This window comes from Castor canadensis, chromosome 11 (assembly GCF_047511655.1).
Source record: "Castor canadensis chromosome 11, mCasCan1.hap1v2, whole genome shotgun sequence".
Lineage (NCBI taxonomy): Eukaryota > Metazoa > Chordata > Mammalia > Rodentia > Castoridae > Castor > Castor canadensis.
The window spans coordinates 38,577,592-38,603,097 of record NC_133396.1 but is presented as its reverse complement, the minus strand read 5'-3'; the positions used below and the strand labels follow the sequence as shown (position 1 = coordinate 38,603,097).

Below are 25,506 nucleotides of genomic sequence, written 5' to 3'. Positions count from 1 at the left end.
GGACTGGAGAAAATATCAGGCTGTGCCTCTTTGGCATAAATTGTTTAGTTTGTTACCTTGTTATGTGCTAGTTGCAAAATAATGTCCAGAAGTTATTATTTTAAGGGAATAATTGCAGTGAAGATCATTGGAAATGCAATTCTTAGCATTGTGGAAATGAGAAGTAAGCACTGTTCTAAATAAGCACTCTGTAAATTTACAACCTGTACCTAAGTTTCTCCTTTTTCTCATTCAAATCTGTATTTCTTCTAAGACTAATCCTTGTTTTTTTCTCAAGGGAAAAATTTTTTTTATTCTGGTTGTTTTAATGTCTTCTGTCTTGATTGCTTTGCTTCTACTCTTGGCTTTTCTATAATGTACTCTCCACACTGCTGTTAGAACAATCTTTCTAGAGTTGCACTGTCCCATATGGTAGTCATTAGCCATGTATGACTGTTTACATTTTAGTTAATTAAAGTTAAATTACTTAAAATTTAGAAATCAGTTCTGATTCATACTAGGTACATTTCTGATACTCAGTAGTCACTTGTGGCTAGTTGGTACTATATTGAGCAGCACAAGTTGAACAGTTTTTTAAAGGCAGGGTCTCACTATGTAGCCCTGGCTGTCTGCAGGCTCATGATCTTCCTACTTCAACATCCTGAATGCTGGCTTGCACTGCATCCAGCTCTCTTAACATTTCTTACAGCTCAGAAAATTTCTGTTAAGTAGAACTCAAATTTAGTCACTGACTATTACATCAATATTTCTTTCCATGGCCAGCCAGCATGGCCCAACAAAATCTTGGTTCTCTCTCTTTTCTCCTTTCCCTTTCTCATTTTGCTTTATTCAGTACGTTCCTGGTAAGTTGGCTGCCTTTCTGTTTTATTTTAAAAACATACAGTACTCCTTGCCTTTCTCAGGACTTTTGCACTTGCTATTCTGTTTGGAACGTGATTCCCCAAGATAGTTACATAGCTGCCTTGTTACCATTTGGTGTGAATTCAAATATTACCTTATTGGGAAGCCTCTTCCCAGTCTACTCTAAGTACATCCTTTAAGAAGCTTTTATATGGTAGAGCACTTGCCTAGCAAACACAGAGCAATGAATTGAAACCTCAGTACCACCAAAAAACAAACAAAAAACTAAAGCTTTTGTTCAGGATTGTGAATGTAGCTCAGTGAGAGAGCCCTTGCTTGGTATGTGGGAGGCTCTGGGTTTAATCCCCAGCACCATCGGGGTGGAGGGGAAGCTTCATAATACTCTTATTTTTATTGTCATCATAGCATTTATCCTGAAATAATAGTATTATTTGTGTGTCTACCTATCCTACCACCTTTCTCCCCACTAGAAGGCAAGCGCACTATATCTTTGCATCTAGAAAACTGACTGGCATGTAATAGTACTCATAGGTACTTGAATGTGAGATTATTTCAAAACATTATCATCTGAAATACCTTATTTTTTAACTGTTTTCCTAAATTTCAGTTCTGTTTTCCTGTGTACAGTTTATTTTCAGTTTTGACAAAGGATCATTACATACTACTGTTTGATCATCTAACAATTTGACAGTCAAATTACATTGTTTATCAGGACACTTATCATGATAAGTCTGTAGTCTAAAACACAGTTTTTCCATTTCTGCTACTAAAAATATACAGTCATGTTACCCACCATTCTAGAGTGAAGTTACTCTTCTGTTTTTAAAGATTAAAAGTTTGCTTGAATTTTTTATCATTTTGGATTATTGACCTGTTGATATTTTTGGTATAACCAGAAAAGATAAATTTTAAGTTTCTGTTGATTTTCTCTTTCTTTTTTGGTCAGTACTGGAGTTTGAACTCAGTGCTTCTCACTTGCGAGGCAGGCACTCTACCACTTAAGCTGCACTTCAGCCCTGCTTTGTCTTTACATGTCTTTTATATATTTGTTCCCTGTCAGGGTAAAGTATTTTCAAAAAACTGTATTAACCTAATATTTAATGTGATATCGAAGCCTACATTACAATAGGTAATATTTGTCCATTTCTAACACTGTTCTGTTTAGTATCATCTGTGTAGATGTATGTTTTGTTACTATGTAGACTTTAGTCTGATCTAAAGCATTTTACTGCTCTTGCATATCATTAAATCATTAACATGGCAATACATTTACTTTGCATAAAGATCTCTGTATTTTTCTCCATAGAGAATAAAAGTTATAAGAGAAATACCTGACACTACTACTTTTTTCAGGGAACTTATCTTAGAGAAAAACTAAAGGCTCAAATGATAGAGCACCTGCCCAGCAAGTGTCAGGCCCAACGTTCAAACCCCAGTACAACATTTAAAAAAAAAGAGAGAGAAAAGAAAAATGAGCAAAAATTAGCATTATTGAAGCATTGTAAAATCACTGTTAACAGATCCAGTGTTGTGTTGCACAAATACACTAAGAACAAGAATGGTAGGCAGTGGTGGATAATACTGTTTCAGGCTGATTTTTATTTTCTAGAATTCTTATATTGAAAATATATTGGTTTTGAATTTAGAACAAAAAGAATGGGTTCTTGATGTTACTGTGTAAGCAGGCTAGTCTCAAAAATCATGATCCTCCTCCTTCCACCTCCACAGTGGCACATGTAGAGTACCCAAAAAAATATAAAAGTAGACAAGGAATCAAAAGTGGATGAGATTAATCATGAGAAGCTTTCTTGGCAGGCCATGTACTATACTTCCTGGTGGGCATAATCAATTCCAATTTGGACCAGAATTTTTTGTAATGTGGCCTCATTTTTTGCATTGAATTATATTGTCACTTAGGCAGAGTTATTGTAAGAGATTATCATATCCACCATGCTGGAAGTATCAGAAATAAAAGACGGTTACTTGTCTTTTGCAGGTTGCTTCATGTACGAAATGGAAACTGCAAATATCATTTGGGTGAGGAAACATTTAAGTTAGCTCAGACATACATGGACAAACTGTCAAAACATGGCCAGCAAGCAAACAAAGCTGCACTGTATGGAGAGCTGTGTGCACTACTATTTGCAAAGAGTCATTATGATGAGGTAAGTGTTCAAGCATGCCTTTCATTGTGACCAGTAAGTGCCTATAAAACAGAGGATAAATCAAATAGTCTTCTTATTATATGCTTTATAAATCTCATTTTCATGCATTTGGGTTTTTTGCGGAGCTGGGCTATTACCATGTAGCCCAGGCTGGCCTCAATCTTGTCATCCTCCTGCCTCTGCTTCCCAAGTGCTAGGATTAAATGCATGTACCACCATGCTTCACTTTCACATGTTAGGTTTACTTGGCACCTTTGTAATGAATTATGTAAAATAAGGCCAGTAATATTTGCGAGATGGATTTTAAATATATACATGTACAATTTAGGGCTTTTTGTTTTTAATTTGACTAAATGTTTCTCTGCCTAAATTGTTTTAATGGACATGCTCTGTTACCTGAACTTCATTTAATACATGCTTTGAGCCAGGTGTGTCATGCCTGTAATCCTAGCTACTCAGGAGGCAGAGATCAGGAGGATCATAGATCCAAGCCAGCCTAGGCAAATAGTTCATGAGACCCTATCTCAAAAAAAATCCTTCACCAAAAAGGGCTGATGGAGTGACTCAAGGCGTAGGCCTTGAGTTCAAACCCCAGCATTGCAAGCAAGCAAGCAGTAAATAAATAAACAAATAAATGCTTTGATTGGATGTGTAGTTTTGGTGAACTCTCTGAACTTGGACCCCATTTATTTCAATGGGAAACTATATTTTATTTATACTTTAATGCATTGATTTGGCCCTTCCTCTCCCTGATGAGAAAATAGCTTTTTTATTGGATTTGTAATATTAAATTAATTCTTTGATGATAATAAATATGTGATTGATAAGTGATCAGTATATGCGTAACTCCTTTGCTTGGTTGCTTTCTTAATGGAAGAATACCATAATTGTCTCATGCTATCAGATAATTTTTGTTTAGGTAATATATTTTAAAATTACCCCATCTTGATTTTTGCTGCATTCTATTTCACATACATATTCTGTATTTAAATGAAAATTACAATTAGAAGTGAAACCAGAAAATTCTAGAATAGGTAAAAAATGAGGTTTATGTAATTCAGACACAAAGATCATCCTGTTTTCTAATATCTATATGGAATACATCAAACCAGCATGTAAAAATCTAAAATCCTTATCAGCACATATGTACTATTTAGGAAGTTTATATACTTCTGCTCATTTTTTATGCTGAGCTCTGTATCCACTGTATTTGTTCAGTTGATGGGTTGTTTTGTGGCCCCTGGGTAATGACTGCTCCATAGTTGATCAACTTAAATATGGAATTTGGCCCCCATGTAATTTTCACACACTAAACGCCATTCACAAAAGGCGTTTGTGCAAATAACTGACAAGTACAAGTACAAGTAGAAAGTACATCATCACTTTGAGTAGTGAGTAATTCCTATCTTAAAAGTTCTTCAGATGCCCCATCTTTTCATACCTCTGCATAAGAACCAGAGCTGTCTGGTGGTTGTTTTTTTTTTTTTTTTCCCCTAGTACTAGGGCTTGAACTCAGGGCCTACACCTTAAGCTACTCTACCAGCCCTTTTTTTGTGTTTTAGAGATAGGGTCTCACAAACTATTTGCCCAGGCTAGCGAACTGCGATCCTCCAAATCTGTCTCCCAAGTAGCTAGGATTATAGCCGTGAACCACTGGCTCGCAGCTCTGGATCTTCTTCTATTATTGCTTCTTATCCCTCATGTCTCACACTGCTTTCCTGAACTCAGTATTTTTCTTTCTGTTCCGTAGAACAATTCATATCCTACCATTATTTTTTGGTGTACTAGGGTTTGAAATCAGGGTCTTGAACTTGTTAGGCCAAGAGTTCTGGCACTTAAGCCACACCTCCAGTCCTTTTTGCTTTAAGTTATTTTTTAGATAGGGTCTTGGGGTTTTTGCCCAAGTTGGACTGGACCTAAGATTCTCCACTTGTCTTCCATGTAGGTGGAATTACAAGCATGCATCACTACACCCAGCTTATTTTGTTAAGATGGGGCCTCACTAACTTTTTGCTTGAGCTTGCTTTGCACTCCAGTCCTCCTGATTTCTGCCTGAGGAAGAAGCCACTGTACCCAGTCCCTACCCTATCCTGCCATTTTTTACCTTTTACTACTTCCTTTTTTTTTTTTTATTTTTTTTTATTTACTGAGCTAATACCAGTTAATTGACTTAGGGCTTTATACTATGCCTTCCTTATTTATGGTCTTTGCAAAGTCTTAGCACATTCATGGAGAATGTTTAAGTACATTGGCATTTCTTAGATAATTAGCATATATTATATGGGAGTTTCATTGTGACATTTCCATATATGCTTACAATGCACCTTCATCCCTCCTCCTGCTTGTTAAAACTATTTCAGCTGGTTTCATTGTTCTATTTTCATATAAGTTTATAAAGTACATCCACCATATTCATTTTCCTTCACCCTCTCCATTCACTCTCCCTCCTTCTACCTCTCCTTCTCCCCACTCCTCCCTAGGAACTGGACTTATTTTACATTCATGACCTCCTTTTTTTTTAAGTGTATATTAATTGTTTGGGGGAGTTTCTCTGGGTTATTTCACACATACTTATATTGTCCTTTAACCAAATTAACCCCTCTATTACTCTCTCCTTATTCCTCATACCCCTCAATTATTCAACAGTTTTCAGCATACTTTATCTCCATACAGAGATGTGATGTATTTAGATATTATTCACGGTATCATTCTTTTTTCCTCTCCCACCTAGTCCTCTTAAATAGTCCCCTCAAACAGTCCCACTATTACAAACATGTTCTCTCTATATGTGTGTATGTATATATGGTCACGTATGTATTTATGTATACATTTATCTTATAGGTCTAGATTGCACATGTGAGAGAGAACTTAAAACCTTTGTCCTTCTGCACCTGGCTTACTTCACTTAGCATGATCTCTAGTTCCATTTACCTTGTACTTTTGTCTTTAGCTCCCCTCCCCCAAGGGGGCTTGAAACTTCATGCTGTTTTTCTCTGATGCATGTTACTCTTGCTTTTCTGCTGTCCTGCCAACCTCTTTCATGGATCCTGAAGCTCTTTCCTCCCTTTCTCTCTTCAAAATAGTCAGTCCTTAGTTATCTGACTTTTGTCATTCATAGAGTCAGAATTCTGAGTGGATACTTCAAATACACCATCCTACCTTCTCTTTCCCCTGTTTATTCTTTTAGACTTTTCATTGATAACTACAAGAAACTACATAAATCATGAGGATAGTATGTGATGAATTACCATCAAATTCTTATTAGTTATGATATTGTTGCCCATTCTGAGGCAATATCAATCCTAAAACAGTGACTTGGAACAATAAAAGTTTATTTCTTGCTCACACTGGGAGAGCTGTAGCTGTCCTTAATATTTTGTCTACACTTTGATCAAGACCCACTGTGGTTTAGCACATCAATCTGGAGCATTATAAGCCTTGGAGCCAAGGCAGAATATAAGAATATAATGGAATGTACTGCTGGCTTTTAGAGCTTTTACCCAGAAATGATACCTTTAACTTTTGCTCATATTTTAATGGACTGAGAGAAAGCACTCAGCTACACTTGTCTCTTTTTTTTTCTTTTTTTTGCAGTGCTAGGGATTGAACACAGTCAAGTGTTCTGCCACTAAGCTGTACCTCCAGCCCACCCTTGTCTTTAATTTGGAAGAGAAGTATGTCCTTCTCAAAGTGGGGAAGAAGGAATAGAATAGTATTGTTAAACAGTATACAGTCTTCCACGGTTCTTTTACATTATTACTTTGGAGCAAAGCCAACATATTTCCTGTCTTACAAACACAAACCATGTGTTTTGGCCTAAATCTAAGTGGGATAAGTAGCTTTTATTTCATTTTTGCATCACAGTTATTTCTAAATCTTTCTCCTCCACCCCCACTCCCATCCCCAAACCTTTCTCCTCTCTCCACTGGGTTTGAACTCAGCTGTCTTTTGCTTGCTAGGTGAGCATGCTATCACTTGAGCCACAGCCCCATGCCCTGAATAGCTGCATCTCTTAAGTGAAATGTAAAAGGAAGTTTACAAAAGAGAACAAATTATTATTTTTCTCCCCATTCCTTGGATCCCTTCATAAAATTGTTTTCTTTCTGCTGTTTTTCCCCTTCTACTAATAACTAGGAGGAGGAGGAGGACATTCTTTGTTTTGTTTCCCACCGCATACATATTAGCTCTTTTGCCTGCCACTTAATCTCAGTTTCCCATAATAATAGTACATACTTCATGTTGTGTCATTTAATCATGTTAAGGCACATAGTGCTTATTAGAACAAAGTAAGCACTCAGCTAAAGAGGCAATTAAAATGTAAAGTAATTAAATATTATAGAAGGGGAGGGAAAATACAGGGAACCTAATCTAGGGCTGAAACCTGAAAGATAATTAGATGAGCTAAGAGGTTAGAAGAAGAGGGGATGCAGCCAGGCTCTGGTGGCTCAGAGCTATCCTAGGCAAACAGTTCAGGAGACCCCATTTCCAAAAACCAAAGCAAAATGGACTGGAGGTGTGGATCAAGTGACAGAGCCCTTGTTTTGCAAGGGCAAAGCCCTGAGTTCATACCCCATCCCACCAATAAAAAGAAGGGGGAATGCATTCTAAGGCAGAGGGAATACTATATGAAAAGGCTTCTGGGCAAAAGAGAACATGGCTGTCATTTTCTGAGAATGTGTCATATCTGTGAGGTCTAAATTCAGGAAAGCTATAGATACTAAGAATAAAAATAACATAACTCATACTTTGAGAAAATTTAGCTTAGGAAATTATAACAATATTTTGTATGTTCTTATTTACTTAAAGCTTGTAGGAAAATTATAGTTTCATAAGTACTATCAGTTTGACTTCTTTTCTTAAAAAGTTTATTTTGTTTTTTTTAGGCATACAAATGGTGCATCGAGGCAATGAAAGAAATTACAGCAGGCTTGCCAGTCAAAGTTGTGGTGGATGTTTTAAGACAAGCTTCTAAGGTTACTATAATGTTAAGATTCTTAAATGAATTATAGAATTTATCAGGCTTTGGATTTGCTAACCTAGTATTTAACATCTTAGTTTTAGGTACTATGTAGACTAATAAGGTCAATTTTCCAAGTGTCTCTACTCAGTTTTAAAAACCTGGTTTCTAACCAAAACTGTCTTACATAGACTTTAGCTGATTTTCCTTTACTAAGAAAACCCGTGAAGAAATTCATTTTGATAAGTGTTTCAGCTCACTAAAGTATACAGATTAAAGTAGTATTTTGGTGCTGTTCTGGCTTAAGTTTTTGTTTTTTCTTAAACCCCTATAGTAACCTCAACTTCTTTTGCCAAAATTGTGTGAGTTCTGATCATATTTCTCCTAAAGGAGAGTCTAGTATTAAATGTTTTGTTCAGAGTATTTCAGTCTCTTGGCAAGACACTTGCTATACTTAGCCTGATGGATAATCTTCATTAGATTTTTCTCTAGTTGCATCTTACTCTGTAAATGAATTCATTAACTCTTTGAAACCATTTCGTAGCATTTAAAAATTACTGTTTTCACTTACTGAAGGCGTAAAGCAGTAATGTACTTTTCATGCATATTGTTCCTGCATAGAAGTTTCTCAAATTTTAATGCTCCATTTTGGTTGGTTTTACTTAGGGAGATTTAGTTAGGGAAAAGAATACAAAATTGTAGATTTAGAAGACTGAAATATTTCTGTGAAATGTTAAATCAGTGATTTTAGAGCAATTAAACAGCAGTATAAATATTCAAGTCGTCAGCACTAAAAAAGGAATATTAGTATTCTTAATTCAAAATACTGAACAACATAAAGATGGCAGAGTTTAAAAGATTAACTTTCTACGTGGTTCAAAATACTTTAAAGAAATAATAGGACCTCACATGCATGAGGCCCTGAGTTCAATCCCCAGTACCACAAAAAAAAAAAAAAAAAGAAAGAATAGGAAAACTTGAAATTTCTGTTTATTTAAAAATTATTAGATGAATCTATGGCCATGCCACCTGGAATGTGCCATATTTCACAGGCTAAAAGCAGGGTTAGGTCTGATTAGCACTTGGATAGGAGACTGCCTGGAACCATATATATATAAAGATAGCTACAAAAGGTTGTCACATAAGCCATTCCAGAACTGGGATAAGTACCTTAGAAAATACTGTATATGGTAAGCCCTTCCCCCCACCATTCTATTTTAATATTGTAGAAGGATAGTAGTACCAGCTATGTGAGGTAACAAGTGTGCACTAGAAATGATGGTCAAAGTTTTAAATTACATGATTTTCCCAGGTTATATAGATCTGTTTATAATAGATCTTTTAAGTACTTGGAAGGAAAGGAATTATAAATAGAACCTTTGTGTTTACATTTGAAGATTGTTTCTTATTAACTATTATAATAGGAATATATGAGCTGTATTTACTTTGCACGCTAATGAACTGTTTGAGAGGTATTTAACAGTTTTTCACTTTGTCTTTAGGCTTGTGTAGTAAAACGTGAATTCAAGAAGGCAGAACAGTTAATTAAACATGCAGTGTATTTGGCACGGTAGGTGATTGTTACTAAAAGTAACATTTCATATTATCTCTCTGCTTTATATCCTAATAGTTTTGTATCTTTTTATAGGGATCATTTTGGATCCAAACACCCAAAGTACTCTGATACACTGCTAGATTATGGGTTCTACTTACTCAATGTAGATAATATCTGTCAGTCTGTTGCAATTTATCAGGTATGTTAACCGTTACCCTTTTTATTAACTATTATCTAAATGGCTTAAAAGTTCAGTGTTTTAAGGATTAAAGAGAATCATTGAGGAACATAATTGTTGGATTGTGAGCCCATTTTTGTCTTTTGGTTGATTCACCAAGTGTCAACGTAGCTGCCTTTCTACCTGCAAGGACTGATAGCAATATTAGGCCTTATAAGTTGTCATTCTCAGGGAAATAATGTGTGTACTTTGACTCCAGACAAGGTATCCTTAATTTTATAGTTCACTTTAAAGAAGGACAGAAAAGGTTGGCGGAGTGACTCAAGTGGTAGGTTGCCTGCCTAGCAAGCGTGAGGTCCTGAGTTCAAAGCCCAGTGCCACCAAAAAAAAAGAAACCTAAGCTGGGCACCGTGGCTCATGACTGCAATCCTAGCTCCTCAGGAGACAGAGATCAGAAGGATCATGGTTCAGAGCCAGCCTGGGCAAATAGTTCAAGAAACCCTACCTTGGAAAAAAAAAAAACCCAACACAAAAAAGGGCTAGCGTAGTGGCTTAATGTGTAGGCCCTGAGTTCAAGCTCCTACCCCCCCAAAAAAATAAATAAAGCAAGGAAGGACAGAGAAAAAACTTGATGTGATTTCCAAGACACAGGAAAGATTATTAAGCCACTGCCTATTTTTGGGGGGGGAGGAGTTTGTTTTTGTTTTGTTTTGTTTTTTTGAGGCAGCACCTTACTGTGTTAGCCCAGGCTGGCCTCAAACTGGAGATCCTCCTGCCTTAGAATCCCAAGTGCTGGGATTATAGGTGTGTGCCAACACCTTACTAAGCTATTACCTTTTAAAGTCAGGCTCCAGCTTCACAAAATAATGCATTCTGGGTGACTTTCATGATTTTTCTACAATTTAAGTACAACAGAACTTTCTTGCTTAAAAACTTAAGGGATTAGCTATATAAATTATGAGGATGTTTAACTTAACGTAGGTATTATTTTGTAAAGTTTTACAGTATTATTAAATATTTTTATGACTCTTCCAGGCAGCCCTTGACATTCGACAGTCAGTGTTTGGTGGCAAAAATATCCATGTAGCAACAGCTCATGAAGACTTGGCTTATTCTTCTTATGTTCACCAGTATAGTTCTGGGAAATTTGACAATGCACTGTAAGTTCCACATTCCTTTTCAGTGAAAGATTAAATACTATTTTTGGGGGGTTTCCCTAGTATAATAGTACTTACTGCATTTTATTTCTGGAACTTTAAGAAGATGTCTAAAATGCTTAGGAAATCATTTGAAATCATACTAATTTGTAAGCCATTCATTCATTAGGCTTTATGTGGTTTTAATATTGAGACTTGTATATTTCCATATAGACTATTATGTATCTTTTGAGTGTTTGCTTCCACAATTTCTTTGAGTAATAATTAGCTAGACAGCAGATTTAATACCCTAAAAACTTCTTGCTCAAAACTTACAGAAACACTGAATAAAATATAATAGTCAGCTCTTACATATGTGCGACTAAGCCTGCAAGAGTGAAAAGAAGTCCCCAACAAGCAATAATGGACCCTAACATCTATAGCATGAACTGTGGTATAACCACAACCACTCTGGGATGGTAGGAAATCTTAGAGGTTTCTGTAATCTTGATTGCACAATAATCCTTGTGCAACCAGCCTCTAGGAGGCTATGAGTTAGCACTGAAACCCTCATATGAAGCCAAGATCAATGATATACCCTCAGGAAAAGGACTTGGGGTGAGACTAATTGTCCATTAGCAGAGCATGACAAAATTTGTCCATCTGAGCTTGGGCCAAAACTAACCAAAAAAGGAGTCTCACAGGGGAACGTACATATAACTGCAGACCTATACCACTCTGGCCTGTGTGGATCATGCATGGAAACTGTGGAGCCGATAGTTCTCTTGTGATGCCTTCTAGGAAAAAACACAAAATTCTTGAAGGTAATTAACTATCAACCCAAGTCATACAGACATCTTATAGATTTACCTAAAATGAACTCAACATCAAAAATACACATTACATAAGGAACCATTTATCCTATGAGTGAGATTCAGCAGACATAAGAGTAGGATTAGAACTTTAGCAGAATTTTTTGATAATTATAAAGTACATATCCTTTAATGATTAAAGATATAGAGTGGATTGGCAAAATAAGATTTTACTGGAACATAGCCATACTCATTCGTTCGTTTATTTTCTATAGCTGCTTCCACACCACAATAACAGGGTTAAATAGTTTTGACAGAGAACAGCCAACACAGTGTAACATATTTACTGTCTGGCCCCTTTCTGAAAATATGCCAACCCTGATATACAAGAAGGTATTAATAATACTTTGGAAGGAAAATAGGGCAGGCTTTACTTTTTACTGGTAAAAATGTATCAATAAAAAGTCTTGCTATGTTCCACAGGCTGGCCTTGAACTTTCAGGCTCAATCAATCTTCCTTCTTCAGCCTTCTGAGGGCTGGAAATAATGACAGGTGCCACAGCACCTGGCTTTGGTTTTACAATAAAACAACTGATAATATGCCACAACATGGTTGAATCTTGAAATCTTTCTGCTAAGTGAAAGAAGCCAATCATAAAAGGTTGCCATCTTACATGATTCCATTTCTGTGAAATGTCCAAAATAGGCAAATTCATAGAGACAGAGAATGTAAATGGTTGTTACTTAGGCTGAGGAGTTGTAGGGAAGTGGAGAATCACTGCTAAATTGGCCTGGGTTTCTTTTTGAGATGATGAAAATATTCTAAAATTGATTACAACTCTGTGAATTATGTGGTATGTGAATTACATTTTAATAAGAAAAACCTGCTATTAAACAAATAGCACAAATGACTAGAAATAGAAAGTAGTTATTGACATTAAATCTCAGTAAACAAGTTAAACAGCAGATCACTTACAACTAAAGAGAGAATTAGTGAAATTTGAAGATAGAGTTGAGAAAATGTAGGATTACTTAGACAACAGGAATAGGAAGCTTATAGTTGTTTGAAAAGAACTGGCAGGTAAAATGAACAAATAATTCACCTTCTGTTTGGTGAGGTAGACTATAAACAACTAACCATACATGTCAGGCAAGAATACTGCTGTGAAGAATGAGATAGGCTAAGCATTTAGTGGCAGGTTATTTTTAGAGACTTCGTATGAATAGTCTGTTCTGGAAAGACATGTTCAGTGAAAGTGAGCCATGTGGATATTCAGAAGAGCATTGCAGAAAGAGAGGGAAAAGCAAGTGGCAAGGATGACAACATGCTTTGTGCATGTCAGGAAACTGGTAGACCTGTGTGGTTGAGGGGTAAGAGAAGGTTGGTCTGAGAATGGTAGAGCTGGATGCTGCTGGCTAATCCTAGCTACTTGGGAGGCTGAGATCATGGGGGTCACAGTTCATGGCCAGCCCAGGCAAACAGTTGGCGGGACTCCATCTCCCTATGGCTCAAGTGGTAGAGCGCCTGCTTTTCACATGTAAAGCCTGAGTTCAAACCCAGTCACACCCAAAAAAAAAAAAAAAAAAAAAATAGCCAGTAAGATCAGAGGTAGCAAGGTGAGAGATGTGAGAGATTGTGTTGAGCCTTGTAGGCCATAGTAAAGATTTCTTATTTTATTCTGAGTGAGATAAGAATCTTTTAGGTATTAAAAGCTTAGGGCCCAACAGATGAAAATTTAAAACAACAGTAAACTGATTCTTAGGGCTAGGGATGTAGTTCAGAGGCAGAGTGCTTACCCAGCATGTGAGAGGCCCTGTATTCAATTCCCAGCCTGAAAAAAAAATCAGAACTTTAGGAAAAACACAAAAACTTGATTGTTTACCATAGTTGTAGAACTACTTTCTATCACTATTATATTATAGATTGTGATTTTTTTGAATGCTTAAATCATTTGTAACTGCAAAGAAATGCCACATTATCTCTATCTGTAATTGCAGATTTCATGCAGAAAGAGCTATTGGTATCATTACTCACATCCTACCTGAAGATCATCTTCTTCTGGCTTCTTCAAAGAGGGTGAAAGGTACCCTTTGTAATCCAGTGTCAAATTATTTTAAATTGGTGGTATATGACAAAATAAGTGCCCTTGCTTATTTCTCAGAAATACTATGTTTAATCTCTAGCTACATATTACTAAATTAGCCAGTTTTCTCAACTCCGTTTAAAGGTTTCTCATAGTTACTTCTACTGCATTGTTAATTCAAGTTAATTTCTTTCTTTTGTCTTTATTTATTTATTCATGCATGCAGGCACTAGTTTCTTTTGAGGAGAACCTGAAGGAATAGCACAAGTGATTCCACAGTAATGTGAATAAGACATTGAAGATGTTATTTCATAGGTTTAGCTTAATAATGCTAAAATTTCAGTCTCTCTCTTTTTTTTTTTCTTCCTGTTTTTTTGTTTTGCACAGTACTGGGGGATTGAACCAAGGGCCTTGCATATGCTAGGCAAGTACTCAATCACTATCCCTAACCCTTCCTATGTTTTTGGGGAGGGCCCAGGCAGACCTCAAACTGTGATCCTCCTACCTCTGCCTCTTGAGTACTGGGATTACAAGTGTGCTACATCTGCTCCACTATAGTGCAGGATTCTTAACCTGAGCTTCAGATCAGGTTGTCCTGAGTATCGCAAAGCTCTTGCCAAATATCACTTTGGTTTTTTTGTTTGTTTGTTTGTTTTCTTTTTCTGCAGTACTGAGGTTTGAAATCAGACCAGATATCACTTTTTTCCATTTCTTATTTTAACTTTTCTTTTAGCCACCACTATGCTCTTTCATTTTATGCATTTATTTTGCTAACATGATTGGGTCATTCTTATAATAATTCCATGCACATAGGATAAGTTTTACGTAAATCCTGGGGCTGTTTTTTTTTCTCCCTGTAGATTGGAATTAAGCTACACAAATAATATGTCCATAAATTAAGTTACCTGAAAATGCCGCCAATCCTGAATCAACATTTTAGTGACTTTTTTCTTTAAATAAGATGAATGAATAATTTGTAGTTTTATAACCTTATTATTTCATTTAATATATCATGAACATTTTTCAATATGCATAGGTATTTACCTTTTCTTCTGATATATTTAATTTCATCTCTATTATTGGGCCTTTGTGTTGTTTTAAAACCATACATTCTTTAAAAATGCTAGTTACCTTTGTGCATGTAGACATTTGTCCAAGAAATGAAATTACCTGGTAAAACATATATGTTCTTAAGACTTTAAATGATTTTGAAAGTCTTGAATGGAACTTTGAAGTTGAAATGTCTTTTAGTTTGATTTCGTTGGTCAAGTGTGTAGGAAGAGCCAGTTCTTTTAGTTGTGTTTAGTTAAAGGTTATGATTTATAAAGTAGTCTCAAAATTTTCAAAAGTGTAGGTACTCCTTGATACAGTTTCATAACTTAAAAAAAAAATTGCGTCTTATCTGGGCAATAGTGGCTCACACCTGTAATCCTAACTACTAAGGCAGCAGAAATCAGGAGGATTCAAAATCAGCCCCAGAAAATAGTTCACAAGACCTATCTTGAAAAATACCTAATCCAAAAAAGGACTGGCACAGTGGCTCAAATGGTAGAACACCTGCCTAACAAGTGCGAGGCCCTGAGTTCACACCTCAGTACCACAAAAAAAAAGAAGAAAAAAGGCTCATTTTGCATTTACTTTCAAAAATAAATTCTTATCAGCAGAGTAGAGCAGTCTGTTAATATAGAAGCTAATTCTGCAAAATAATTTGATGTATACCATTGTTTTTCTTAAATTTAGATTCATTCTACTGTGCAAAATAAAATGGCTCCTGAAAAGTATATTGTTAAACTAGAATACTTTGTTCTTGACCAGTTCTAAACCATAGTCATATATAATATATTCAATAAATATTTCTGTATAAATTTTCTGTTAGATGTTCTGATTTGTCAGTTTTGATGTGCACTAACTTACTGCTTTCTTTATTCAGCACTTATTTTAGAGGAGATTGCAATCGACTGTCATAATAAGGAAACTGAACAGAGGCTGCTTCAAGAAGCCCATGATTTGCACCTGTCTTCACTTCAACTCGCTAAAAAAGCTTTTGGAGAATTTAACGTGCAGACAGCAAAACACTATGGAAACCTTGGGAGACTGTATCAGTCAATGAGAAAATTCAAGGTAGAAACATGTTTGTATTTTTCTTTCCCTAAATAATAAATCTTTAGTAATCTTAAATAGTGAAATACACATTCATTGTATTCCTACCTTAAATACTAGTAAAATTAGCAAATCAACACCATGGAAAAATAAGAAACATGTTAAATCTAAAAGCCTAACATGATTGTTAGACTTCAAACATAGTCTTAGCTAAGTATGTTAAGCTTTTAGTAGAATGTGTGGCATGTGGTAGGTATAGAAATATCAGATATTAATAGTAGTATTGTTCACATATAATTCATTTTATAATTATTAATAGTTAAGTAGCATTTAGAGTAGCAGTGCAATAACTGACTTTTGTTTCCCTTTTAGAATTTTGAGTTATCAGTTATTTTGCCTATTTTGGGGTCTCAGAAGAGACAGAAAGTCTGCCTAACATTTTGACTTTCACCTGATAATCAATCTGTATATCCCTCAGTTAGCCTGCATTTAGTTTGTTGGAATAAAAATGATCAAAACTCAAAAAAAAAATGTCTGTGTTAGTTAACCTCTTTTTAACAAGGTTCAATTAAACTTTGAATGTGTTAACTTAAAGATAAAATTTTCACTTTTAATTTCTTCTAGCAGTTTTGTTAAGTTCTTTTTTAATTTCTTCTAACAATTTTTTATTACTTGAAAAAGTTTTCTCTCATCACTTTTGATATAGCACAGTACTGCTGTCATTGGCTTATATGCACAATTTCCAAAAGCCAAATACTTTCTGTTGGGAGCTTTTGGAATAACATAGTATGTTCCTTGATCTTATGCATTATATCATTCATAAGCTATCTTTGACATTTAGAGCAATCTTCTTCATTGGACAGTTGTTGACCTAAGAAAAAGTATAGTTGAATGATCGATTGGCATAATTATTTTTTAGGAAGCTGAAGAAATGCACATCAAAGCAATTCAGATTAAAGAGCAACTTCTTGGTCAAGAAGATTATGAAGTAGCCCTTTCAGTGGGACATCTGGCATCTTTATATAATTATGACATGAATCAGTATGAAAATGCTGAGAAACTGTATTTACGATCTATAGCAATTGGTATGTTACATTTAAATTTTCTTTAGTCAGTTAATTAACAGATCAGCATGTTTTATATGTTGTATAAAGGAACTGTTATTACTGGGAAGTAAAAGTTGAGAACTGCAGAGGATTTTCAGAAACTACCAAAAATCAACCTGGAACACTTGGCTAAAGGTGATTTTGATGTTGGAAGTCAATAGTAAGAGGTGTGAGCCTGGAGGGTCAAGTGTAGGTAAAAGTAGTTATTTTCAAGTGCTAGTGCAATTACTATCCTCTCTCATGCCTTTAACGTCATAGATTAGGTTTACCCGGGGTTTTGTTTGCTTGCTTGTTTATTTGTGTAGGTTTTTGGTGGAACCTAACTTACTTGTTGAGGTGGGGGTCTTGTGGACTTTTTGCTCATCCTGGCCTCAAATCATGATCATCCCAATTTCTGCCTTCTGAGTAACTGGGATTACAGATGTATGCCTCCATATCCAGCCCCTAGATTTTCCTGTTTTTGAACTTGATATAAATGGATTCATATAATTTATATATTTATGTCTAGATTCTTTTGGTGAACATTGATTGTAAAATACATCTGTGTTGCATATCACTACCACTTCTTAATTTCCAGTGCTATATAGTATTTTATTAGATTAGTGTATTATTATTTGTCCATTCCACTATTAATGAACATATGGAACGTTTGGGTTGTTTTTCATTTTCGTGTATTACAAAACAAGATTTGTGGCCATCATCTTATGAAGTGCCTGTTAGATAGGTGTGGTGATACAAGTCCGTGATCCCAGCACTCAGGAGACTGAGGCAGGAGGATAGTGAGTTCCAGGCCAGTCTGGATTACATAATAAGACCCTGTCAAGAAAGAGAGAAAGAGAGATGCCTGTTAAATGTCTTGTTATAAACCCCGTATGTGCATTTTTTGGTAAAGTACTTGTGTTTATTATGCACAAAGTTCATTGTTGTGCAACATCTAAGCTTTATAGAAATCCTGAGGTAACAGTGTATGGTAAAAAGTAGAGCTAGTGAATTAGCCAACTTGTAAATAGGTTATAATCAACAGAAAAGATGCATCTTTGACCTGAAATTGTCACGCCTCTGGCATTGTGAGTAGTACTTGTTCATTAGGCTGGTAGCAGAGGGGCCGAAGGAAGCCTATAGGGAGAGTTATGTGCAGGTGTGCTCAGATTCACAGTTTGATGAGAGCCACTGATGTGTATGTATCTTCTGTCTGTACTATAGAGATACATTAATTCAGTGGGAACATGCCTGCTTGCTAATATTTTAATAGTGTAGATATGATAATGAACTCTCAGAAACTATGCTTAGTGTACTCTTGTTTTATGTCTCATTGTAAATGGAGCATTAAGGGAATGAAGTATTGTAACTCTGCCAATAATTCTGTCTAGAGAGAGGCCTGTTGCCATTTCTGTCTTCAGTGAAATTTTTGTCCCCAAGGAAGGCAGGGTTATAATTTTTTCCTAACAGATTGAGTTGGTGTAGTGTATTCTTGGCTATCAAAATATTCATGTAGTTTTGGGATTGAGTTGGTGAGTATTCACAGTGTGTGGAAAAGCATGATACAGACCATACGATCTCAGTTACCTAAAATGGATCGTTATGTGTACACAGGATTTAGGACAGTCCAACTGTACTGCTTGTGGCTATGGATGATTTTGTTCTTTGCTTCATGTGTTTGTTTCCTGTAATGCACATGTTAACTTAATAAAGGTTATTTTAAAAAATAAATAAATAAATGTCTTGTTATTTTCATATTGAATTGTCATTTTCTCTTTGACTTATGGCAATTCTTTATACACTATAGATATGAGAAGCTCTTTATTGATTATATGTTTTGCCAGTATCGTCTCTCATTCTACTGGTTGTTTACTAAGGGTACCCATTAAAAAATAACACTTCTTAATTTTAATGTAATTAAATGCATTCCTCTTCTGTGATTTACAATTTTAATATTCAGCTTAAGAAATCTTTTCCTACTCCAAAGTCATGAAGGTATTCTTCTAAAAGATTATCTTTTGGAAGTATTACTTAACCATTCACACTTAGATGTACAGTTACACAATTGATTTTTGTTTATGGTGTGAGGTAGGAATCAAATTTCATTTTTTTCCATATGCATAGACAGTTGACCTGGAACCATTTCTTCAGAAGACTGTCTTTTTTCCTCTACTGTGCTACCTTTGGCATAAATCATGTGTCCATGTATATGTGAGTCCCCCACTAGCTATATTTTGATTTACTCCCTTAGTCCTAAAATTCAGTTTCAGAATTGCTAGCCTATACATCTGTGAATAACAGACCTACTACTTAGAGTTTGATCTTTGTTTAGTTTTCATTGTCTTTACCTTGAAAGTAGGATATATTCAGAATGTGTTCAGAAGTAGTTGAAGTTAATTTATTTATTGCCTCCCTTCAGTGTGGATATGTTACTCGTTTGAAAAATAATTAGGCTTATTTATGTTTATATTACATTTCGCTTCCTCTATCTTTTTTTATTTGAAATACTTAATGTTCCTAAAATCACAACTATATAGAAAAGTATGCTCCTAGAAGCATGTAGTTTCCCCTAATTTCTTCTGCCCATTTCCTACCCACCTGGGTAACCAATCTCATTAGCTTCTGGTTTATTCTTTCTGTGTATATTTTTGCACAGAATTGCAAATAAACAAGTATTCTTTTTTCCTTACCTAAAAAAGAATATCTGTTGTACAATAGATACTCTTTTATACTTTTTATTTTTATTTTTTGGCACTACTGGAGTTTGAATTCAGGGCCTATACCTTGAGCCACTCCACCAGCCCTTTTTTTGTGATGGGTTCTTTTTGAGATAGGGAACTATTTGCCTGTGCTGGCTTCAAACCTCAGTCCTCCTGATCTCTGCCTCCTGAGTAGCTTGGATCACAGGCCTGAGCCACCGGTTCCAAGTTTATACATTTTTTTTAACTTAAAGATACACCTGGGCTGGTTGAGTGGCTCAAGTGGTAAGACCCTGTCTGCCTAGCAAGTATGAGGCCTTGAGTTCAAGCCCAAGTACCACCAAAGAAAAAAAGATATACCTTATAAATCACTCCATATCAGTTCATAGCTGAAAGCCTCCTTGGTTTACACCTGAATAGTATGCCATTGAGTGGGCTACAGTTGATTGAACCATTTCCTCTGTATTTTCACTTTTCACTATTACTGGGCAATAACAAATATTTCTGTAATGAATAGCCTTTGTGAGTATGTGTTTTCATTGTTAGCGGTGCTGCCATTCTTTACTTTGAGTTCTTTTAAAAATCAGGCCCTTAAAACCATGAAATTTCATAATTCTGTTCTAATGAAATCAACCTCTTTAGACAAGAGAAAGTCTTACATATAGCTCATATTTAGGAGTGGGTTAAGAGGCATTAATATAAGAGTTGTATCTAAGATAGAGCACCTGTCTAGCAAGGGCAAGGCCTTGACTTCAACCCCCAGTACTGCTCCCCCCCCAAAAAAAAGAATTGTATTTATTCCTTTTAGGGGAAAACAGGCCAACCTGTTTAATGAATTAAGCTTGTATTTGTATTGAAGAAAAAAATGCTTTTTACTTTATTATTTGACCAACTTTTGTTTTTGTTACTTTCAGGAAAGAAACTTTTTGGTGAAGGCTACAGTGGACTGGAATATGATTACAGAGGTCTCATTAAACTTTACAACTCCATTGGAAATTATGAGAAAGTATTTGAATATCACAATGTTCTGTCTAACTGGAACCGGTTGCGAGATCGGCAGTATTCAGTGACCGATGCTCTTGAAGATGTCAACACCAGCCCCCAGTCCACTGAAGAAGTGGTGCAGTCCTTCCTGATTTCTCAGAATGTTGAGGGACCAAGCTGCTGAGGGAGGACCTCAGTTAACCAATTACCTTTTCCCAGATTCCAGGGAATTCATACTGTGAAATCAAAACCATGTTGTTTGGGGGCTGGGTTTGCATTGAAACACTGGTCCAGTCCCTTGAAGACCCTATTTTGGGTAACCCTATCTTGCAGAGTGTCAGTAGAATAAGCATATATTCAGTTATATTCAGCATGTAATGCATGGATAAGTAGTCTGGCCCATATTTTAAACTTAGTAGAGCAAACAGGAAATCTTTTTTTTTTCTTTTCTTTTTAAAAAAAGAATTCATTTTGCAAAAAGCCCGAAAGAAAAAAAAAAAGAACCCCTAAATAAAACTATTTAAGAGTTTTAAAGAGTTGCATTCTTATTATGTAAGGATGATTTTAACAACTTTTTAACATAATTCTTCCATGTGGAGGTATTCAATACTGTATTGTAAAGAAGTTTTATGGAGAAAAATCTTTATATGCAGTATAGAAAAGTAAACATAAGTACTAATAAAAGAGGGACATCCTGACTTAGGTTTGGCTGCCTTACCCAGAGAGTGGACACAACCACTCCAGAACTATACTACAAGGAAAGGACTGTCAGATTCATCTGAACTGGACCAGTGTTGATCTGTAAGTAATAGCATATCTGATAGTCGGGCAGTTTTAACTCTTAATTGTTTTGGTACAACAATGCAAGATGCTCTAATAGCATTTGCTAACAGGACCAGGAGAATCTAAAAAGGACCAGCCTGATGAAGAAGGTGGTTATTTGGACCAGAGGCTTTAGATGATTATTTTAGCCCCTGCATATACTTTTTTTAATAGGGTGATTTCATTTAGACATATAATGAACAATGATAATGCAAAAATTATATTCACATAATAGATATCAAACTAGGGAAATTTGGCAATTTCATTGGCATATCTTTTGTTCAGGTAAACAGATGGCAATGCCATAAGCAAGTGTATCTGTTGCATCTACCGCCCTCATGTTAATTGTTACCCTAATAATCAATGCTGTTAACAAGTACATTGGCTAAGAGTCTTGAAACAGCTCATGTCTAGATGGAAATTTCAGTTTATTATATGGTTTATGGGGATTAAAGAAAATGAATGTCCAAAAAATAAGTCTTGGAAAGTCCTTCATTTTTTTATAGTACATAATAGTACAACTGAGTCATTTTATTTGAAATGCAGGAGCCAAATGGAAAGATCCCCTAGTGATATGTCTATTTCACTAATTTGTTTATTGAGTTTTGATCTTTTTTTTTTTTTAAGCCTGTCTGGTTATTTAATGTTGAGGTAATGTTCAAATTCTTAAATTTGAAGTTGTGACACGTAGCAAACCAAGAAACAAAAAGGTCTTTTGCTGTTACCTCAATTCTTCTTACAGTGGCCCATCAAGTGCCTCTGTAGTTAGAATCTGGGTTTCTCCCCTATTTTCAGGGGTTCATGACTTGGCCGTTAGAAACGTTGCTCCCGGCTAATGCTTGGAGTACTCTGTGGGTGAGTGGGTGTGTGTTGAATTTTGTTGGTTTTTTTTTTTTTTTTTTACAAGCATGTTGGGTGAGGGGGAAAAAATGTAAACTCTGTCACATAGAGTACAGAAGAATTAATTGGAGATTTCAAAGTTTATGTTAAATACTTGTTTGAACTTTTCACCTTTAAACTTGTTTGAAACTGCTCTTTGCAGTCTTAGTTATGAGCCAGTGCATTTGCTTCCTCATGAGATTTATTATTGGGGGGTGTACCTAAAGAGATGAGACAAGCCCACACACTAAGATAATAATAACCTTGCGATTTAGAAACCTGGGCTTATTCCTCAAATTGAATGACTTTCTTTTTTTAAGTTCTGGAAAGAATGAACTGGCACACCCACACTTTACGAAGCTGGTCCCCCTCCCAGTTAATTGCCGTCTACTGCCAACAGGCACCCTTTATTAAAATTACCAAATAGTCTGTGTGACCAAGGACTAACATTTTTAAGTTACTCAGCTCTATCCTCATGGGCTTATATATTTAATAACTCCAAAGATATTTTCAGGATAGACTTTGTATACTTTATTGGTTATTTAGAGCCCTGTGGTATGTTTGTGGTATAGGAATGTCATGGTCAATTGTTTTTCAATAAATATTTTGAAATTTATGTTTCCACATGAAGTTTTTTTTTTTTAAATCTGATTTTTTTTGGTTTTAGGCACATATAGCATTTTGTAGTATTAAATCAACTTAAGGCCTCATCTGCCCTAACTCAGTTTGAACTCAGCTCACACTCGGTGATAAAGTAACATGTATAGAAACCTGTGATCACAGGGGGATAATGTCAAATGGTAGCCAGTTTTTCATCATTCTCAGTTTCTCTTTATCACCACTGCTTTAATACAGTTTTTTAAAAGTTGATAAAAATGCCTACACTCTAGCTTAAGGAAACAAATTGCTGATTTGCTAGTGATATGACTTGATAGGTTATTTCTGATTCTAACGAAAAATAGTACCTTAATTTTAAGTGCAGGATTTATTCCTTTTGCAAGGATGTTTAGAATAAGAGAGGAATGCCACCATGCTTTACGACATTAAAAAAAAAAAAACTCAAAGGAAAAATGAATAAAATTTTCTTCACAATAACCAGTAGCTTGCATAAACTTTTTACATATTGTGGGATTGTGTCTAAGGAAGCCCTGGCCAACTTAAAAGAATTTTCTGGAGGTTCAGTGAAGTAACTTTAAGTAAAGGACTTTGATCTCATCCTTCCTTAACTTCTCTTCTACCCAGTCGTTTCCTGACATTTGGTGCTACTCAAGTTGGGGGCATCAGGGAGCTCTTGCCCACGCCACACAGGAGGTGAGTCACTCACGCATTCAGTGTAATAGAGCCAACTGGGTTTTTTAGAGTATAACATTTATGAATCTTCTAAGCAACCTTGGCCCAAAAGATTAGGACCCTTCTTGCCATCACATCTCTGTTTGGTTAAAAATGAACTCACTATTGCTTTGTATTTACTCCTGCCTAGGTATTCTTGCATTGTGAAGATAAAGGATTTGACAGAGATGTTTGTTCCTACCCTATTAGAAAGAGTTTATAACCTTGTGATAATTAAGTACTGAAAGCCACTCATTGTGGCACAAGAACCCTGAGGCATCAGGATTACTTAAGCCCACGAATTTAAGATCAGCCTAGGCAACCTAGCAAGACTCTTGTCTCAAAAACAAAAACAAAAACAAAAAAACAGTAGCTTGGGTCTTAGAACTAATGAGAAAACATTCTGCTGTTCTTTATAGTGCAGATAGAAAGCTGAGCAGTAAACACATGCCTAAGACAGAATTTTTTGCAGCTTTTGACTAAAACTTTGCAAATTGAAAGAATGATTTGCTAAGTAGCAGATATTTTTAACTGATGCTTCTTTTTTATGTTTCCCTGGATGCATAGCCTTGCTGCTTCCAAACTTATTTTTCTGGATGGCAAAATCACTACTGGAAAAATAATTACTTTTTTAAGAGTTTCATTTTTGCTTTTAAAATTAACATATATTTCACCTCTTGGCTTTGGAGGGCCTCAAATTACCAGGAAATTTTTTTTTTTTTTAAATAAGACATTTGGATTACTCTCCAGCTTGAACTCTAGTAGTACTTTTGCCCACGAATCTCAGGAATGTTTTAGGCAGAAAACTGGTTTTCCCCTGTTGATGATCTGAGGGAGTGTGCTTTAAGGTTATTAAATAATGCTATGCTTCATTGCAGTCCTAGGTATCTATAGCATGAGTGGCCTTAGTGAGTTTGTTGAAGTGCACATGTTTTTCAAGAGTAAAATTTAAGATTAAATATATATGCTATACATAGATATCTAGAAAACTTGGTTTGTGGTGCACAGTTAAGTGTTGGATCACTAAATAACCATTGCAGGTACCATTTGTGTAACATCGTTCATTCTGTACATTCCTTTTATGGGAAGATATGTTGCCATGGTAACTAAAAACTTTTCAATTTAGTTCTACTTTTATGATGTGAATGAATGCTACATTTTATTAAATATTACCAGGTCAGTACTATTTTTATACTTTATTAAGCAACAGGGGATTTTAGTTTAATAGGCTCAAAATAAAAAGCTCTTAATGGAACAATTAAAAATAAATCACTAACATTCTTTACGGGAAAATCCCCACTACTAGTGCCACAGTAATTTCTATAGAAATATCTAAGGTCATTAATAGATTTTTGAAGACAGCTCATTGTGTCAGAATGACCTTGCATATTCTCACCGACGTGTAGTGCCACCATCATTTGTAACTATGAAAGCATACTAAGTATGTTTGTAACCAGCATTGTGATATATTCTGTACTTGTATTGCTAAAAAATGAACTGTTGACATAATAAATATAGTGTTCCTGCATTCATAGTGTATCTGTTTCCACTTTAGTTGTGATTGCTTTTGCTTGGGACTCAGAATTTAAATTTTGCTGACCATTTTTATGGAGAAACTGTTGGAACTAGAACAAAAGTGCTCTTGTTCAAGAAAATTAAAATGTGTGGCAGAGGAGGCTCGTGGTAACAGTGTCTGAAGATGATGCTGATGAAAATACTCTGGAAAAATAGAGCACTATGTTAAGCAAGGGAGGTTTTAGTACTTATGAAAGTGACTGTACCACTCCTTCCCTGGCCTTCCATTGCTACAAGGCTGAAGATGGCTGACAAGAACTGGGAACAGAGAAAACCCTGGGTTGT

General features: G+C 35.6%; 1 protein-coding gene across 2 annotated transcripts in view; it reads left to right on the top strand.

Moving 5' to 3' along the window:
* Nucleotides 1–25,183, top strand: part of Appbp2 (amyloid beta precursor protein binding protein 2) — a 56,302-nt gene extending 31,119 nt beyond the window's left edge. For both annotated transcript variants that reach the window (XM_020181466.2, XM_074046332.1), the window contains 9 exons: nucleotides 2,858–3,026; nucleotides 7,910–7,999; nucleotides 9,486–9,553; nucleotides 9,632–9,737; nucleotides 10,752–10,876; nucleotides 13,663–13,748; nucleotides 15,679–15,869; nucleotides 16,768–16,933; nucleotides 20,547–25,183. In XM_020181466.2, the coding sequence (XP_020037055.1) occupies nucleotides 2,858–3,026; nucleotides 7,910–7,999; nucleotides 9,486–9,553; nucleotides 9,632–9,737; nucleotides 10,752–10,876; nucleotides 13,663–13,748; nucleotides 15,679–15,869; nucleotides 16,768–16,933; nucleotides 20,547–20,800 (1,255 nt within the window). In that variant the 3' untranslated portion in view covers nucleotides 20,801–25,183. The remainder of the gene's footprint in view (nucleotides 1–2,857; nucleotides 3,027–7,909; nucleotides 8,000–9,485; nucleotides 9,554–9,631; nucleotides 9,738–10,751; nucleotides 10,877–13,662; nucleotides 13,749–15,678; nucleotides 15,870–16,767; nucleotides 16,934–20,546) is intronic.
* Nucleotides 25,184–25,506: the final 323 nt, after the last annotated feature.